At 43.1% G+C, this 19,938-nt stretch overlaps 1 protein-coding gene across 12 annotated transcripts in view; it reads right to left on the bottom strand.

The window, feature by feature from the left end:
- The window catches only part of LOC140726859 (actin-binding protein WASF3-like), a 142,915-nt gene that overhangs the window by 17,676 nt on the left and 105,301 nt on the right, over positions 1 to 19,938 (bottom strand). For 11 of the 12 annotated variants that reach the window (XM_073043792.1, XM_073043795.1, XM_073043793.1 and 8 more), the window contains one exon: positions 1,734 to 1,909. The exons of the other annotated variant lie outside the window; for it this stretch is intronic. In XM_073043792.1, coding sequence (XP_072899893.1) covers positions 1,734 to 1,909 — 176 coding nt within the window. The remainder of the gene's footprint in view (positions 1 to 1,733; positions 1,910 to 19,938) is intronic. 12 annotated transcript variants of the gene reach the window in all.

Genomic DNA, 19,938 nt, shown 5'->3' with positions numbered 1-19,938 from the left:
TTTTGGGTTCCTTGCTTTTTGACTGCCCGCTAAGCAAGCAAATCTCCAGGTTGAATAATCTATACATTCTTTGATAATAAATGCACTTTGAATCTAGAATTTTTGAAAAGCTTAAAAAAAGCCATTTAAAAGTGCATTAGGGAATTAAGAGTAGTAACATCCAACAATTCTGAAAATTTCAGTATGGCACTACCAAAACAGTACATTTCATATCTCATTTAAGTTATTGTGTAACTGCCAATTCTTAATTTTGTAGGATGATTTCCTTTAAGTCCATAACTTCCTGAAAGAAAACATATAGTGAAAGAACTGGATTCTCATTTGGGTTACATTTAGCTATACAAGTTGCCATTATGTTTTCATGTTGCAATAAGAAATAACTGAAATATAAGAAATAACAGAGCTATTCTTACATATTATCATTTAAATTATTGTTTCAACAGAATCCTTTGCAAAGTTAAATGAAAACACCAGAAGTATCTACATCCACACTGAATAACACAGTTGTGGTACTAATCTACTTTAGAATGCTTTAATTATCTTCTCACCATTAAATTCTGAATTTCAAAATTACCAATTAGTTGATAAAATATCCTTAGGGGTTCCCTTGATATTTAGAGAACATTAAAGCTACATGGCTCAGAAAGATCACAAGTATTATCCTCAGACTCTGATAAGTTAGCAGACCTCAGACAAAGCAACATCACTGTACCATCATTGATTAGGACAAGAGAGGAAGGAGAGTTGGTCGGAGAGCTGGGTAGTCATACATAACTAATCATTAGACTACTGGAGGTGCACCCTTTGATAATTAGAATTTCCGTCATTAGAATTTAGACTATTGGTTGTGTTCATTTCTTTACAGTCAAAACTTAGTGACTAAACTCAGATAAAGTGAAAGTAATGAAATCGCAAGAGCATTCACCTTAAACAATAGAGAGTGAAACTCTCTGCTCTGTCTTTAAATTTCATATTATGATTTGCACTATTCTGGGCATAAAGTGCTCCAATTGTCATAAAGACATTCTAGATACTTTTTAATCATTCTTCTTTCCCAAACAGGAGTTAGGCTCTGTTCAACAGCTGTTTTTGGATCTTGTGACTAAAACCTAGTTGAAAATAAGCAGAGTTTGAACTGTAGTAGTTATAGCTAACTGGGTTGTGCTTAATAGCATTTTTCAAAATAAATACCAATTTTATTTATTTGGACTTAGCAGAATCCACAGGAAGAAAATTCACCGCCACAAACCTATTGCCAATCTTATACAATTCCATGAACAATTCAATTCCCTTCTCACTCGCCTTCTAAACACAGATCTTGAGTCATATTTTCACATATTCCCAATTATAGAATCTGTTTAGAACTCGCAGGTCATTGGTGCAACTTAAATTAAGTTCAAATCTGGGACAGCCTCAATCCACATGACCCAGTGCAAGTGATCCTTGCGCTTCTAGTAATTTTGGCTGCAATTTCAACCTCTATTCTAATAATGTCATTGCTGTTACTTGCTCTTGATCTTAATCTTTATTTACAAGTGCTGGAATTTTTAAGTTAAAAAGTTGATATATATTTATATTTCAATTGAATTTTTTTCAGCAGTACAATACTTCAGTATGCAGCTCTTGCTCATTGTATAATTATTGATTTTTCCTCATGTGATAAGCAAAGAATTCTGGAAACCAGATTACTTTACCATGTTCTTATAGACCAGGGAGGTTATATATACACAGACCTATTGCTTGGGGAAACTGATCCCTCTGAAGATATTCCATGGCATAGATTTTGAGATAACCTGTTGTCAGGTCTAAGTTCTTTGTCATACGCCATCATATTCCACTCCTGTCGCCTGTTCTTGGCTTTTCTAACTTTTTTCACCTCACGGGTTGTGCCATCTACACGTTTCTGCTCCTATGATATGAAGAAAGCATGCCAAGAGATAGGAAAGACGAGACATATAGTGGGTAAAAGTTGTTAATGTAACATAAAGAAAGTAGGACCTTTCAAAGAAGGAAACTTGCACATTATGTGAAATTCTATTTTTGGATTACAAATATAGATGATTAATTTTTATAAATTCCAATTTAAATTTATTGAGATTTTGCTGAACACTTAATTGTTTTATATACAGTAACTTTCACTTCATTGGAGGAATTAAATAGTTAAAGCTTTGGTGATTTGATGTAGGTTATCTAAAGTCAATATTATATGATTAAAAGCTGAAAAAATAGAACTCAAATGCAGTAGAAAGAAAGCATACATCAGAAAAGAATGAGTGTAACAGAATCAATTTTAAAATGCCTCGTGATGCATTTGTGTTTTATTTCTTATTTTTGCTATGAAACTTAATTTTTTGCTTTCATATTATAAAATTAAACCTGCTGTCAGGAATCACATCATTTTTTGTTAAGATCTGAACAAAGAATTATTGCTGGTGCCATTCAATGGATCGACCTTTAACACAGAGTTGTATGGCAAACCCTTGGCTGCCATTTTACGTACTTCTACATTGTTTATTTTAAGTTAAAGTTTCCACTGAAATGCATACACAGAAATCATATATAAATAAATGACAAGTAATATTGTCACCACTTAGTTCCGGGTCCTTCAATCAAAAAATAATTTCAAATGATCCAATTTTCCAACAAAATATATAAATTTGCTTAGACCTAATCATACTGAACATCTTATATCAATATTTATGGCCATTGTAATGTATGAAGGTTTATTTCCTGATCATGACCAAAAGAAGCAAAACTAGTTTTCTGATTACTGATTAAATACATGACAAGTATTGATCATTTGTTATATACAATTAAAGACTGATAATTGATTGTAATTATTGAGTTGAAAGCACAATTTTTGGTGCAATACACATATGGTTTATTTTGTTTCTATTTACAGACCTTCAGACTGGCCCAGAAGTTCTTATACTAATGAGACATACTGATTTTAATTTAGATTATATATAGTCTGGACATTAAATAAAAAGGCAGGCTTGAGCTAGAGGGTTTAAACGTTCCAGTGTTATTTTTAATACCTGTTCTTGCCTCACCTGAGGATCCGAGTCAAAGTGGAACATCAACAGCATCAGTAAGTGTTCCACAGAACACAGACCTTTGAACACTACAACACAGTACAGACCCTTCAGCCCACAATGTTGCCCCAATCTTATAATGTACTCTTCCCTCCAACATAGCCCAGAATTTTTCTATCATCCATGTGATTATCTAAGAGTTTCTTAAATGTCTCTATTGTACCTGCCTCTACCACCACCCCTGGCTGCACCTTTCACACACTCACCACTCCCTGTGTAAAAACTTACCTCTGACATCCCCTATACTTCCCTCCAGTCACCTTAAATGCATCCCCCCTCGTATTAGCCACTTCTGCTCTGGGAAGAAGTCTCTGGCTATCCATCTGTCATCTTGTACACCTCTATCAAGTCACTTCTCAGCCTTCTTCACTCAAAAGTGTAAAGTTCCATGATTAGCCACTTTAAGATAAGTTAACTAGGTAAGTAAATTGATTGCTTTAGCAGGAGGCCTTGAAGATTATGACCTCTATCTCAGCTGTCCTATGGCGATACAAGATTTCTATATCAGGGAATTATAGTCAGCCTCACAACCTGACCTACCACTCAAGAGCAAATGTCCCACAGCGGTGCACATGATTAGAAGCAGCTGAAAGCAGATTAAGTAAAGTTAGGGAAATATCAAGGTAGCAATTACCATAATGATGCACCATCAATAACTCTCTCTGAGACGTGAAGGCGAGATATCAGCTTTTATTGACTGGAAGAAAGAACAAGCAGTAGTTGACCACCATACTACATCCTGGAGAATGAGGGCCGGGCTCAGGCCTCAATCGCCTTTATACCTGGGGTCTGTGGGAGGAGCCACAGGAGCAGTCAGCAGGGGGCGTGTCCAGACAGGTATATGTAGTTCACCACACATAACATAACACAACGTGTTTTAGAATGGTCATATGCAAGGGCAGAAGTTTGGTGAAAGCATTTTTTTCAAGATACTCACCAGTCTTTCTCTTTTTTGCTCTCTCTACTTCTGTCCTCTCCTCAGCCAGCCATCTGTACACTCTCACTCTCATCAACCTCTCTTGCCCGTAGGTCAGCCATTTCTCAACAGTCTAACTCTCACAAACTTTCAATGTGCCAAACCCCAGCATTATCTGGCTCTCTCATTGTCTCTCACCATCTCTTGTGAGATCTCTGTGCCCCACACACTAATTCTACAGCAGCTTTCCAGCAACCCAACTCTTCCATTTGAAGAAAAAATTGGGAATAGTGCCATTAGTGAAATGGCAGCACAATGACTACAGGTAATAGGAGGCAATATTATCGGCTTTAGTATTTCCCAAGATAACAAAATGGAACACGTCGAACTGACATTGGATAATGGGATGAGTAATGAAAATAGTATATTTAAACTGAAACAGGATATACATATATTAGATTTCAGGTATGTTGGGCATTACTCCCAAATAACCTTTTGATGATTTGAGGAAGTCCAAATGAAATCCTGTACGTACATCTGCTATTTTCATCTAGCAGCTTCGATCCTGGCACTTTAAATGGAATTCAGCCCAGAAACAAGCTCTGCATCAAATCAGTTAGCAAGCATCAACAGAAAGTAGTCTGCCCATGGGGAAATGGCAGCTCTTATGGAAGTTCCAGGAGGGCAAGGATTTCCATGGCCATGTAAACTGGAAGAAATTTAGGAAACAACAATGAAAGACCAAAATTTTCATCAAGAGGGAGTAGGTAAGGAGGGAAGAGACAAAATTAGCATAAAATATACAAAAATGTGGGTCCAAAAGAGTCAATTATAGGGGAAATTAAATGTGGTCTAAGAATTTGAATAATTATTCTATATCAGCCTTCAGTATAGAAGACATAAGAAAAAATAGAAATGTAAGAGAACTAAGGATCTAAAGATAGTGAGGAATTAGCTTACCTGTGGAAATATTATAATATTTAATGGGTTTCAAACTGATTCTGATAGCCTGCACCCAGAAGGTGTACAAGAAGTGGTGGCAGAGAAGTTTTATTTGGATCTTTCTAAATCTCCTCACTTCTGAAATAATTCAGTAGATTGGAGAATAGGATAGGTAACACAATAACTTAACCACACAAAATGCTGGAGGAACTCAGCAGGCCAGGCAGCATTTATGGAAAGAGTAAACAGTCGACATTTCAGGCCAAGACCCTTCATCAAGACTTAACCAATGCCATTAGCTTCAATTGGCAAAATGGTGGAAATATCATTAAGGATTTGATAAGATATAATTTACAAAATCATAATATGATTAAGCAGAGTCATTATGATTTTATGATAGGAAAACTGTTCAAGTGATTGAATAGAGCGTTGTGAAGATGTCACCAACTGGGTAAATACAGAGTATCAATGGATTTAGGATATCTGAAATTTATTAAGACCAAAAGCTCATTAAAGGTTTTCCTGCGCTATGAATGTTTGACTCACTGAGCATGGGTGCATGGGAGACCATAAGGACAGGCTATCCAGCTGCTGCTGTGCTGCAGCCATCTTCTGCACACTGTGAATGGGGCATTTCCACATGCCTTCCCTATACACCCCTCCCCAAGATGCAAAAGCTAAGCCAAGCAGAGCTGGCGGCACTGAGCAGACTCCTTCACTGATGCCAGTTGTGGCTGCTCTTCTGTGCCTGCTTACTATTTCATCACAGCCATTTCTGTGACCCTTACCCACACACCGTTAACATGCAAGATAGAATAGTACAGCACAGGAACAGGTTTTTCTGCCTACTATGTTATGCTGATCCAAATAAATTATCAATCAAATGGGCAACCTAACTAATCCCCTCTGCCTACACAATGTCCATTTTCCTCACATTCATGTGCCTATCTAAACACCGCTTAGAAGTCTCTAAAATATCTGACTCTACCACCACTCCAGGAGGCACTTCCAGGGACCCATTGCTCTCTGTGGAAAAAATCGTGCCGCTCATACCTCCTTTGAAATTACCCTCTCAGCTTAAATGCATGCCCTCTGATATTAGACATTTCAATCCTGGGAAAAGATACTGTCTGTCTACTCTATCTATTCCTCTCATAATCTTATAAAACTCTATCAGATCTCCCCTCAGCCTCCAAAGCTCCAGAGAAAACTACCCAAGTTTGTCCAACCTCTTGATGTAGCACGCCCTCTAATCCCGGCAGCATCCTGGTAAACCTCTTCTGCACCCTCTTCAAGGCCTCAACATCCTTCCTGTAGTGGGGTGATCAGAACTGTATGCAATACTTCAGATACGGGGTAGAGTTTCATAAAGGTGCAACATAACTTCCTGACTTTTGAATTCAATGCCACGACTAGTAAAGGCAAGCATGTCATACACCTTCTTAACCAGCCTATCAAGCCGTGTAGCCACTTTCAGGGAATTATAAACTTGGACTCCAAGATCCCTTTGCTCATCAACGCTGTTAAGAGTCTTGCCCTTAATAGTGTACTGCCTTTTTACATTTTACACACCAAGGTGCAACACTTCATATTTGTCTGGGTTAAACTTCATCTGCCATTTCTCCAACCACATCTGTAACTGATCTATATCCTGTTGTATTCTTTGCCAGTCTTCTATATTATTCATAACGCCTCCAAGCTTTGTATCATCTGCAAACTTACTAACCCACCTGGGCCTATGGGCTTCCCTTCTCCCACCACTACCCCCAACTCCAGGAGACCCTGGGAGTCTCTCAAGCCCTCCTGTCAGCTCTTAGGTCCTCAGTGCCTGCATCATCCTCCCACCCTCCCTTTGCTGAGCACCCCAACATCCCCTCTCCTTTGGTGCCACCAATTCTCTTCCTCCCTATGATCGCACCTATAAACCCTGCTGGGTCCTCACCATTCCCTCTGATCTTCCCTTCTCTGAGGTGGAAAGTTCTATCTTCAGCAAGGGCTTTACCTTTGTTCCCTTCACCCACACCTCAGTGAGTTCCACACCCATCAAGATGCCAAGCTCTTCTTCCATTGCCTGTGTCTCCAAGTCCACTTCTTTGACAAGTATTCTCTACCTCACACCAATGACCTCTTCTTCTGCCTCCAATACTCCTCCTCTTCATGGATACCCCACTCTGGTTCTCTGGCTGATCTGGATCTTTTCATCCCTCATTGCAAATGATATATCAATCAGCTCTACTTCAGTACTTTTCTCTCCTCCTCAAACCTTACTTCCTCTGAATGCACTGCCCTCCACTCTCTCTACACCAATTCCAACCTCACTATCAAACCCGCAGAGAAAAGGTGTGTTATTGTGTGGTGGACTAACCTCTACCTTGCGAAGGCCAGGCGGCAACTCTCAGAGGCCTCCTCCTTACTCCTTGAAAGGGACTCCATTCAGGACCATCAGGACATTGTCTCAGACAACATCACCAACCTCATCAACTCAGTAGATATCCAATCCACTGCCACCAAACTCACAGTTCCCTTACCTGCAACTGCTCATTTCTACCTCAAGCCCGACTGTCCGGGTAGGCCCATTATTTCTGCCTGCTGCTGCCCCACTGAACTTGTGTCCGCACAACTCAACCATTTTATCCCCCTTGGTTCAGTCACTTCCCACCTACATCTGCAACAATTCACCTGCTCTCAATCTCCTCAGTAACTGTCATTTTACTGGCCCTGAATGCCTCAATTTCATCATGGATGTCCAGTCCATAAACACTTCTATTCCCCATCACAAAGGCCTTAAAGCTCTCTGCTTTTTTTTTGACAACAGACCTAACTGCGTCCCCTCCACCACCACCTTACTCAAGCTGGCAGAACTGGTCCTCACACTCAACAATTTCCTTCAGCTCCTCACACTTTCTCTAAACCCAAGGTGTAGCCATGGGCATGATGCTGTCCTCATTCACAACTCCTTCATTTCCTGAACACCCCTGCTTACCGAATCTTCCCACATCCCTAACAGGGATAAAGATCCTCCTGTCGTCACCTACCACTCCATGAGCTTCTGCATCCAACACACCATTCTCACAACTTTCACCATTTTCAATGGGACCCTACACATTTTTATCTGCCCCCTCACTCTCCACTTTCTTCAGAAATCACTTCCACCTCGATCACCTTATCCATTTGTCCCTCCCCACTAATCTCCCACTTGGCACTATTTCCTGCAACTGGCAGAAGTGCTACACCTGCCCATTCACCTCCTCCCTCACCTCCATTCAGGGCCCAAACAGTCCTTCCAGGTGAGGCAACAACTCACCTGCAAATCCGTTGTGGCCGTCTACTATATCCAGTGCTTCCAATGTAGCCTCCTCCACATTAGTGAGACCCAACATAGACTGGGGGACTGATTTGTCAAACACCTCCCACAATTCCAACAGAAGTAGAATTTCCTAGAGGCCAACCATTTTAATTCCCTTTCCCAATTTCCATTCTAACATGTTGGCTCTGGCAGGTCTAATTTGCAGGTTGAGTCAGTGGTGAGGAAAGCAAATGTGATGTTAGTATTCATTTCAAAAGGACCAGAATATCAAAGCAAAAATGTAATGTTGAGGCTTTATAAAGCACTGGCAAGGCCTCACGGAGTATTGTGAGCAGTTTTGGGCCCCGTATCTTAGAAAGGATGTGCTGATATTGGAGAAGGTTCTAATAATTCTGGATTGAAAGGCTTGTCGTCTTTTTCCTTGATAAATACCTCACCCACGTCCTCCGCATCCAAGCAGATGTTTCCCCTCTTTGTCCTTGAGTGGTCCTAGCCTCTCCCTAATTATCCTCTTGCTCTTGATGTTTGTATAGAATGCCTTGGGATTCTCTTTAATACTACTTTCCAAGGACAATTTATGTCTCCTCCTACATTCTTGAGTTCTTTATGGCTTTTTAAAAATAATCCTCAAGGGCTCTGTTTGATTCTAGCTTTCTAAGCTTTACATACTTTTCCTTTGTCTTCTTGACTAAATTATCTCAACACCTTTGGCACCGAGACTGGACCCTCAGCTCAGAAGGGAAGGAGGGAAAAGAGGAGAGCAGTACTGATAGGGAATTCAATAGTTAGAGGGACAGATAAGAGGTTCTGTGGAAGAGATCAAGAATCCCGGATGGTCTGTTGCCTCCCTGGTGCCAGGGTCCGCGATACCTCGGATCGAGTTCTCAGTATTCTCAAGAGGGAGGGTGAGCAGCCAGATGTCGTGGTCCATGTAGGGACCAATGACATGGATAGAAAGATGGAGGAGGTCCTGCAAAGAGAGTTTAGGGAGTTAGGTGCAAAGTTGAAGGACAGGACCTCCAGGGTTGCAATCTCAGGATTGCTACCAGTGCCACGTGCTAGTGAGGCTAGAAATAGGAAGATAATGCAGCTAAATATGTGGCTAAGGAGTTGGTGCAGGAGGGAGGACTTCATGTTTCTGGACAATTGGTCCTTGTTCCAGGGAAGGTGGGACCTGTTCCAATGGGATGGGTTGCACCTGAACTGCAGGGGGACCAATATCCTTGCAGGAAGGTTTGCTAGTGCTGCTCCGGGGGGTTTAAACTAGATTTGTAGGGGGAGGGGAAGTGAGGTGGAGGAGGATAAAGGGCATGCGAGAACTGCAAGTATAGTGCATGGTGTAAAGCCAGATCTAACATATAGAGAGGCTTTGGGGAAAGAGAAGCAGAATAAAGGGTGTAAAGGTAGTAAGGTAGAAGGGCTAAAGTGTGTGTACTTCAATGCAAGAAGCATCAGGAACAAAGGTGATGAACTGAGAGCTTGGATACATACATGGAATTATGACGTAGTGGCCATTACAGAGACTTGGCTGGCACCAGGGCAGGAATGGATTCTCAATATTCCTGGATTTCAGTGTTTTAAAAGGGATAGAGAGGGGGGGAAAGGGGAGGAGAGGTTGCATTACTGGTCAGAGATACTATTACAGCTACAGAAAGGGTGGGTAATGTAGCAGGATCCTCTTTTGAGTCAGTATGGGTGGAAGTCAGGAACAGGAAGGGAGCAGTTACTCTATTGGGAGTATTCTATAGGCCCCCTGGTAGCAGCAGAGATACCAAGGTGCAGATTGGGAAGCAGATTTTGGGAAGGTGCAAAAATAACAGGGTTGTTATCATGGGTGACTTTAACTTCCCTAATATTGAATGGCACTTGATTAGTTCCAATGGTTTAGATGGGGCAGAGTTTGTTAAATGTGTCCAGGACAGATTCCTGTCACAGTATGTTGACAGGCCGACTAGGGGGAATGCCATACTGGATCTAGTATTAGGTAACGAACCAGGTCAGGTCAGGTCACGGATCTCTCAGTAGGTGAGCATCTGGGAGACAGTGACCACCGTTCCTTGGCCTTTAGCATTATCATGGAAAAGGATAGAATCAGAGAGGACAGGAAAATTTTTAATTGGGGAAGGACAAATTATGAGGCTATAAGGCTAGAACTTGCGAGTGTGAATTGGGATGATGTTTTTGCAGGGAAATGTACTATGGACATGTGGTCAATGTTTAGGGATATCTTGCAGGATGTTAGGGATAAATTTGTCCCAGTGAGGAAGATAAAGAATGGTAGGGTGAAGGAACCATGGGTGACAAGTGAGGTGGAAAATCTAGTCAGGTGGAAGAAGGCAGCATACTTGAGGTTTAGGAAGCAAGGATCAGATGGGGCTATTGAAGAATATAGGGTAGCAAGAAAGGAGCTTAAGAAGGGGCTGAGGAGAGCAAGAAGGGGGCATGAGAAGGCCTTGGCGAGTAGGGTAAAGAAAAACCCCAAGGCATTCTTCAATTATGTGAAAAACAAAATGTTGACAGGAGTGAAGGTAGGACCAATTAGAGATAAAAGTGGGAAGATGTGCCTGGAGGCTGTGGAAGTGAGCGAGGTCCTCAATGAATACTCTTCGGTATTCACCAATGAGAGGGAACTTGATGACGGTGAGGACGATATGATTGAGGTTGAAGTTCTGGAGCATGTTGATATTAAGGGAGAGGAGGTGTTGGAGTTAAAATACATTAGGACGGATAAGTCCCCGGGGCCTGACGGAATATTCCCCAGGCTGCTCCACGAGGTGAGGGAAGAAATTGCTGAGCCTCTGGCTAGGATCTTTATGTCCTCGTTGTCCACAGGAATGGTATCAGAGGATTGGAGGGAGGTGAATGTTGTCCCCTTGTTCAAAAAAGGTAGTAGGGATAGTCTGGGTAATTATAGACCAGTGAGCCTTACGTCTCTGGTGGGAAAGCTGTTGGAAAAGATTCTTAGAGATAGGATCTATGGGCACTTAGAGAATCATGGTCTGACCAGGGCAGTCAGCTTGGCTTTGTGAAGGGTAGATCATGTCTAAGAAGCCTGATAGAGTTCTTTGAGGAGGTGACCAGGCATATAGATGAGAGTAGTGCAGTGGGTGTGATCTACATGGATTTTAGTAAGGCATTTGATAAGGTTCCACATGGTAGGCTTATTCAGAAAGGCAGAAGGCATGGGATCCAGGGAAGTTTGGCCAGGTCAATTCAGAATTGGCTTGCCTGCAGAAAGCAGAGGGTCGTGGTGGAGGGAGTACATTCGGATTGGAGGGTTGTGACTAGGGGTGTCTCACAAGGATCAGTTCTGGGACCCCTACTTTTCGTGATTTTTATTAACGACCTGGATGTGGGGGCAGAAGGGTGGGTTGGCAAGTTTGCAGACGACACATAGGTTGGCGGTGTTGTGGATAGTGTAGAGGATTGTCTAAGATTGTAGAGAGACATCGATAGGATGCAGGAGTGGGCGAGAAGTGGCAAATGGAGTTCAACCTGGAGAAGTGTGAGGTACACTTTGAAAGGACAAAATCCACGGCAGAGTACAAAGTAAATGGCAGGATACATGGTAGTGTGGAGGAGCAGAGGGATCTGGGGGTACATGTCCGCAAATCCCTGAAAGTTGCCTCACAGGTAGATAGGGTAGTTAAGAAAGCTTATGGGGTGTTAGCTTTAAGCTCTATAAAACTCTGATTAGGCCACACCTGGAGTACTGTGTCCAGTTCTGGTTGCTTCACTATAGGAAGGATGTGGAAGCATTGGAAAGGGTACAGAAGAGATTTACCAGGATGCTTTGAGTTCTTGTAAGCTTTCTTGTACACTTCTCATGCTTTGAATTTTTTCAATGATTTTAAGTTCCCTGGCCCCCACCGCCTTACTTTCACCATGGAAATCCAGTCCCTATATACCTCCATCCCCCACCGAGATGGTCTCAAAGCTCTTCGCTTCTTTTTGGATTCTAGACCTAACCAATTCCCCTCTACCACCACTCTCCTCCGTCTAGCGGAATTAGTTCTTACTCTCAATAATTTCTCCTTTGGCTCCTCCCACTTCCTCCAAACCAAGGGTGTAGCCATGGGCACCCATATGGGTCCCAGTTATGCCTGCCTTTTTGTTGGCTTTGTGGAACAGTCCATGTTCCAAGTCTATACCAGTATCCATCCCCCTCTTTTCCTTCGCTACATCGACGACTGCATTGGCGCTGCCTCCTGCACACATGCTGAGCTCGTTGACTTCATTAACTTTGCCTCCAACTTTCACCCTGCCCTCAAATTTACCTGGTCCATTTCCAACACTTCCCTCCCCTTTCTTGATCTTTCTGTCTCCATCTCTGGAGACAGCTTATCTACTGATATCTACTTTAGGCCTACAGACTCTCACAGCTACCTGGACTATTCCTCTTCCCACCCTGTCTCTTGCAAAAATGCTATCCACTTCTTACAATTCCTCCGTCTCCGCCGCATCTGCTCTCAGGATGAGGCTTTTAATTCCAGGATGAAGGAGATGTCTTCCTTTTTTAAACAAAGGGGCTTCCCTTCTTCCACCATCAACTCTGCTCTCAAACGCATCTCTCTCATTTCTTGCACATCTGCTCTCACCCCATCCGCCCGCCACCCCACTCGGGATAGGGTTCCCCTTGTCCTCACTTACCACCCCACCAGCCTCCAGGTCCAACGTATAATTCTCCGTAACTTCTGCCACCTCCAACAGAATCCCACTACCAAGCACATCTTTCCCTCCCCCACTCTTTCTGCTTTCCGCAGGGATCGCTCCCTACGCGACTCCCTTGTCCACTCGTCCCCCCCATCCCTTCCCACCAATCTCCCTCCTGGCACTTATCCTTGTAAGCAGAACAAGTGCTACACCTGCCCTTACACTTCCTCCCTCACCACCATTCAGGGCCCCAGACAGTCCTTCCAGGTGAAGCGACACTTCACCTGTGAGTCGGCTGGTGTGGTATACTGCGGCCGGTGCTCCCGGTGTGTCCTTTTATATATTGGTGAGACCCGACACAGACTGGGAGACCATTTCGCTGAACACCTACGCTTGGTCCGCCAGAGAAAGCAGGATCTCCCAGTGGCCACACATTTTAATTCCACGTCCCATTCCCATTCTGATATGTCTAACCATGGCCTCCTCTACTGTCAAAATGAATCCAAACTCAGGTTGGAGGAACAACACCTTATATACCGGCTGGGTAGCCTCCAACCTGATGGCATGAACATTGACTTCTCTGACTTCCATTAATGCCCCTCCTCCCCTTCTTACCCCATCTCTGACATATTTAGTTGTTTGCCTGTTCTCCATCTCCCTCTGGTGCTTCCCCTCCCCCTTTCTTTCTCCCAAGGCCTCCTGTCCCATGATCCTTTCCCTTCTCCAGCTCGGTATCACTTTCACCAATCACCTTTCCAGCTCTTAGCTTCATCCCACCCCCTCCGGTCTTCTCCTATCATTTCGCATTACCCCCCCCCCCCCACCACTACTTTCAAATCTCTTACTACCTTTCCTTTCAGTTAGTCCTGATGAAGGGTCTCAGCTCGATACGTCGACAGTGCTTCTCCTTATAGATGCTGCCTGGCCTGCTGTGTTCCACCAGCAATTTGTGTGTGTTGTTACCAGGATGCTGCTGGTTTAGCGAGTATGCATTATGATCAGAGGTTAAGGGAGCTAGGGCTTTACTCTTTGGAGAGAAGGAGGATGAGAGGAGACATGTTAGAGGTATACAAGATATTAAGAGGAATAGATACAGTGGACAGCCAGTGTCTCTTCCCCAGGGCACCACTGTTCAATACAAGAGGACATGGCTTTAAGGTAAGGGGTGGGAAGTTCAAGGGGGATATTAGAGGAAGGTTTTTTTACTCAGAGAGTGGTTGGTGCATTGAATGCACTGCCTGAGTCTGTGGTGGAGGCAGATACACTAGTGAAATTTAAGAGACCACTAGACAGGTAATATGGAGGAATTTAAGGTGGGTGGAGTATATGGGAGGCAGGGTTTAAGGGTTGGTACAACACTGTGGGCCGAAGGGCCTGTACTGTGCTGTAATATTCTATGTTCTATAATTGACAATTTACAGCAGAGACCATGATGACAACAATGGTCATAAAGAAGTTACTGATCCAATCCCATAGCCTTGTCAGTCATAGCTCTAACTACATCAGGGTTTCTGTCTCTATCACATTTTCAACTAGTAAGTTCCAGACCAACAACACCCTTTACATGTAAATATTCTTTCTCATCTTCCAACAGTTGGTTTAAATTATGCTCCCTGGTCTGTGACCCCTTAATTAAGGAAAATAGGGCTCTCCTATTCACTTGGGTGCTCATTATTTTCACACTTCTTGATAAAATCCTTTATCCCCAAGATAACAACCCCGCCTTTCAAATCTTCCCTTGTTAAAAAAAAATGTCCTGGCAGCATGTTAATAAATTTTTGTACCTTCTCCAGTACAATCACATCTGTTAATGTGATAATCAGAACTGTATACAATAGTCAAACAGAGTAAATAATTATAGCATAACCTTCCTGCTGTTATAACGTATGCATCAGCTAATACAGGGAAGAATCTTGTGTGCCTTCTTAACTATGTATTTCATTAAAACATGCATCAAAATCTACATCATTACAATAAAAAAGCAAGGGGCCTCATAGAAACCCATTCAATGCAGGATTGTAATCACAAAAGCACTCATCAGTCATTACTGTTTCCTGCCTCTGAACCATTTTAAATTCAATTTGCCACTCTCCCTTAAATCCCATATGCCTTTATTACTTTTTTTGACCAGCCTGACCTGATTAAAAAGACCTTGCTGAATTCTGTTTACAGCAACAAACTATAAATGCTGGAGGAACTCAGTACGTCAGACTGCAAATAATAATAGGCATCTGTTAGTCTTGAGGGACCATGGATTTGCGCCTTGTAAAGTTCAGGGCGCAGGCCTGGGTAGGGTTGTATGGGAGACTGGCAGTTGCCCATGCTGCAAGTCTCCCCTCTCCATGCCACCGATGTGGTCCAAGGGATGGGCAAGGGTCAATACAGCTTGGCACCAGTGTCGTCGCAGAACAATGTGTGGTTAAGTGCCTTGCTCAAGGACACAACACGCTGCCTTAGCTGAGGCTCGAACTGACGACCTTCAGATCACTAGACCAATGCCTTAACCACTTGGCCATGCGCCAGACTGCAACTATGGAAATGAATAAACAAGTAACATTTTGCGCTGAGATCCTTATTCAGTGCTGGAAAGTAAGGGGGAAGATGCCAGAATAAAAAGGTGGGGGAGGGAAGGAGAACTAGCTGGAAGGTGTTAGTTGAAGCTAGATGGGTGGGAAAGGTAAAGGGCTGGAAAGGAAGGAATCTGATAGGAACGAGTGGAACATGGGAGAAAGGATAGAAGGAGGGGCACCAGAGTGAGGTAATAGGCAGGTGAGGAGAAGAGGTAAAAGGTTAGAGTGGAGAATAGAAGCATAAGGAAAGGGGAGGGAAAAAAATTACCAGAGGAGAAATCTATGTTCGTGCAATTAGGTTACAGATTACCTAGACAGAATATGAGGTGTTGCTCCTCCACCCTGGGTGTGACCTCATTGTGGCAAAAAGAGGAGGCTGTGGCCCAACATGACTGAACAGGAATGAGGATAGAAATTAAAATGGTTTAGCCATGGGGAAGTTCCTTTTTTGGCGGATGGTGTGGAGGTGCTTGACAAAGTGGTCCCTTAATGGGTCTCACCAACCTGCATCAGGTGTACTGGACACAGTAGACGACCCCCAGCAGATTTGAAGGTGAAATGTTACCTCATCTGGAAGAACTGTTTTGCCCTGAATGGAGGTAAGAGCGGAGGCGAATGGACAGGTGTAGCATTTCTGCCACTTGCAGGGATATGTGACAGGAGGGAAATTAGTGGGAAGGGACAAATGGACAAAGGAATCACAAAGAGAGAGATCCCTGCAGAAAGCAGCGAGTGGAGGGGTAACTAAAGATGAGTTTGGTCATGAGGTAGGATCCTGCTTCAGATGACAGAATTTGCAAAAAATGTGTTGAATCCAGTGCTCATGGGGAGGTACATAAGAACAAGAGAAACTCTATCTCTGTTAAGGCAGCGGGGAGATAGGCTGAGTGTGGATGTCTGGGAAATGAAGGAGATGCAAGTGAGGGTAGCATCAACAGTGGAAGAAGGGAAAACACAATGAGGCCACTTTCAGGTTGGAGGAGGAACACCTCATATTCCATCTTGGTAGCCTCCAAACTGATGAATATCAATTTGCCTATTATATTCCCCTGGTGCCCCTCCTTCTTCCCTTTCTCCCATGGTCCACTCTCCTCTCCTATCAGATTTCTTCTTCTCCAGCCCTTCACCTGGCTTCACCTATCACCTTCTAGCTATCCTCCTTCACCTCCCCCATCTTTTTATTCTGGCATCTTCCCCCTTCCTTTCCAGTCCTGAAGAAGGAGCTGAGCCCACAACATCGACTGTTTATTCATTTCCATAGATGCTGTCCAATCTGCTGAGTTCCTCCAGCATTATGTATGTGTTGCTCTGGATTTCCAGCATCTACAGAATTTCTTATGAATTCTGTTTATACTGCTTAAAACACACTCCTTTTTACGTCCTCAAAAAATTCTATCAGTTTAATCACACTTAACCTCCCTGTAACAAATCTAACTTTCCTTGATTAATATGTATGCTATCCCTCAGAATTGATTCCAATAACTTGTCTACCTATGAAATTAAACAACCTGGCCTGTGACTATTTAATTTATTCCACTTTGTCTTATTAATAATGAATATTTCTCTATTTATTAGCTCAAATTCATTCCATTAACATGAATGCCAAGCCAATAAGTTTCAATTATGATTATTAGCCTATTTTAGTTTAGTAAATTCTTTTAAAAATAGTGTTTTCCATAATTGTGAAATTTTGTCTTTGAATTTTGCAAATATTTTACAAGTACTTAGAATCATAGGTTTCCAGATGCAGATGAGAGCAACAAAGTCTCCTCTCAAATGTTTACAATTCAGTAAGCAACAAAATTTTAAGACATTTAAAAAATCCATTGATTCCAGATCCCAGACTACAGAATTGGGCTACAAGACTAGGTCCTCTTTAAGAAAACGGAAGCGTGGAACACAAGCCAGTCTGCAGGTACGATTGAAATGCAGAGGCCTTAGACTCCACTCCTGACTATGCTACTACCAAATGTACAGTCTCTGGAAAATAAAATTGAACATCTCAGAGCAAGTCTGCAGTACCAGAGACTGCTGTCTACTTTGCTTCATGGAAACATGGTTCACCCCTGATATTTCAGACACAGCTGCAGACCAATCTTTTCACTATCGTCCACAAACACAGGATGATTGAGTCTTTTAAGGGTAGAGGTGAAGTATGCTTTATTATTAACTCATCATGGTGCACAGACGTGTGGTTCCGTCTCAATCCTATTCACCCAATTGGAACATCTAATGGTCAAGAGTCATCTGTTTTATCTGCCAAGGTAGAGATGGAATTGGATGCACTTTAGCTCAGGCAGGGTTTGCAGGCCATTGCTTCCTACAAGGTGAAACCTGATATCATAAATGGCTTTGATGTTTCACTCCCAGATGAGCTCAGTACCTTTAATGCATGCTTTGATAGAATAAAACTACACTTGTGTGAGTCCCTGCAACATCTGATGACCCTGTGATCTATGTATCAGAGGCCAAGGTCAGAATATCTTTCAAGTGGGTGAACACTCACAAGGCATCAGGCCCTGACAGTGTAGCTGGTAGGGCACTGAAAACCCATGGCAACCAACTGGGTAGAGTGTTCAAGGACTTCTTCAATCTCTCACTACTGCAGTCAACAGAATGATTATCATACCAGTGCCCAAGGAGAGCAGGGTACGCTGCTTCAACGACTATCACTCAGTTGCACTAACATCTGCTGTGATTAAGTGCTTTGAGAGGTTGTTCATGGCCAGAATCAACTCCTGCTGCCTAAATCAAGGACCAAGAACTGCTGCAATTTGCCTATTGCCACAATAAGTCTAGTGAGATGCAATCTCACTGGCTCTCCACTCAGCCTTGGACCACCTGGACAATGCATATGTCAGGCGGCTGTTTAATGATTACAGCTCAGTGTTCAACACAATCATACCCTCAGTTCTAATCAACAAGTTCCAAAACCTGGTCACTGTATCTCCCTCTGCAACTGGACCCCTGACTTCCTCACCGGGAGACCATAGGCAGTGCAGATCAGAAATAACATCTCCTCCTCGCTGGCAATCCACACTGGTGTACCTCAAGGATGTGCACTTAGCCCACCGCTCTACTCTCTCTATGCCCACGACCATGTGAGCTAGGCACAGCTCAAACACCATCTATAAATTTGCTGATGACACAACTAGTATTGGCAGAATTTCAGATGGTGACCTGGAGGCATAGGGGAATGAGATAGATCAGCAAGTTGAATGGTGTCACAACAACAATCTTGCACTCAAAGGCAACACGAGTGAATTTGCAGATGCTGGAAATAAATAAAAACACAAAATGCTGGCAGAACTCAGCAGGCCAGACAGCATCTATGGGAGGAGGTAGTGACGATGTTTCGGGCCGAAACCCTTCATCAGGAAAGGGGCACTGTACTTGTTACCTGTTTAGATACTGACTTGAATGTATAACAGTAGTACTCTGTGAAGAGAAAAGCTTGTGTAGTATGTAGATTCAAAAAAAAAAATCCTGTGTCAACCTGTTTTTAACCGCTGGTTAAAAACCCATTATGGGGGGAGGTGTTATGCCGTTGGCCCCCTCCTTTGTGAAAATCACAAGAACTCTAGTTAAGTGGGGTCAACTGACCCAAGAGAGAGAGACGTGCGGAAGACCACGTTCTCCCAAGAAGCAGAATAAAGGTGACTTTGACTATTGTCTCATGGAGACCACGTGAAAAGCCCTCGGGTAAAGTGGGCTGGTTGAGAGAGAGATCACATTACCTGCAACTTGATTGACACCTGCGATCCCGTGAAGAAGTATAAAGGCGGGTCTGAGGGGAGGACCCTCAGACGCACCCAGTAGACGCACCCAGGAGACACGAGATCGATTCCCGTGGGAGCGGGACGCCATTTTGAAGGAAGCCACGTGCGTTAGATTCCGAATTTGAATCTGTGGCTAAAACCAACGAAAGACTGCTTTTAAATAACAACGGGGAAGTCTGCTCCCCTGGTTCCAAGGATTTGCTCTGCCAAGACGACGGGCAAGTGTGTATCTTTTCTAAGTCCTCTCTCTCTCTCTCTCTCTACAACGTGAAAATCCCAGCGGTTCCCAAAAGGAAAAGTCGGCAAACTTCTGAGTGACTCTATATTTCCGTTGGACTCAGTATTAACCCCTAGACAACTGTAGAGCTTATTTCTGATTGATTATGGTTACACCGGTGTTTTAGATTGAGTTTTGACGACGTGTATGATCTGAATGTTTTGTATTAACCATACGTTTGTGCCCTTGTTGAATAAAACGTTTGAAAATAGTAGCATCCGACTCAGCTGATCCATCTATCTTTGCTGGTAAGTTACCTGGTTACGGGGTTTTCGTAACAAGTACTGTTATACATTCAAGTCAGTATCTAAACAGGTAACAAGTACAGTGCCCCTTTCCTGATGAAGGGTTTCGGCCCGAAACATCGTCACTACCTCCTCCCATAGATGCTGTCTGGCC

Source organism: Hemitrygon akajei, chromosome 4, assembly GCF_048418815.1.
Source record: "Hemitrygon akajei chromosome 4, sHemAka1.3, whole genome shotgun sequence".
Taxonomy (NCBI): Eukaryota; Metazoa; Chordata; class Chondrichthyes; order Myliobatiformes; family Dasyatidae; genus Hemitrygon; species Hemitrygon akajei.
Note: the sequence above shows the minus strand (reverse complement) of the source record. Positions and strands in the feature narration are given on the sequence as shown.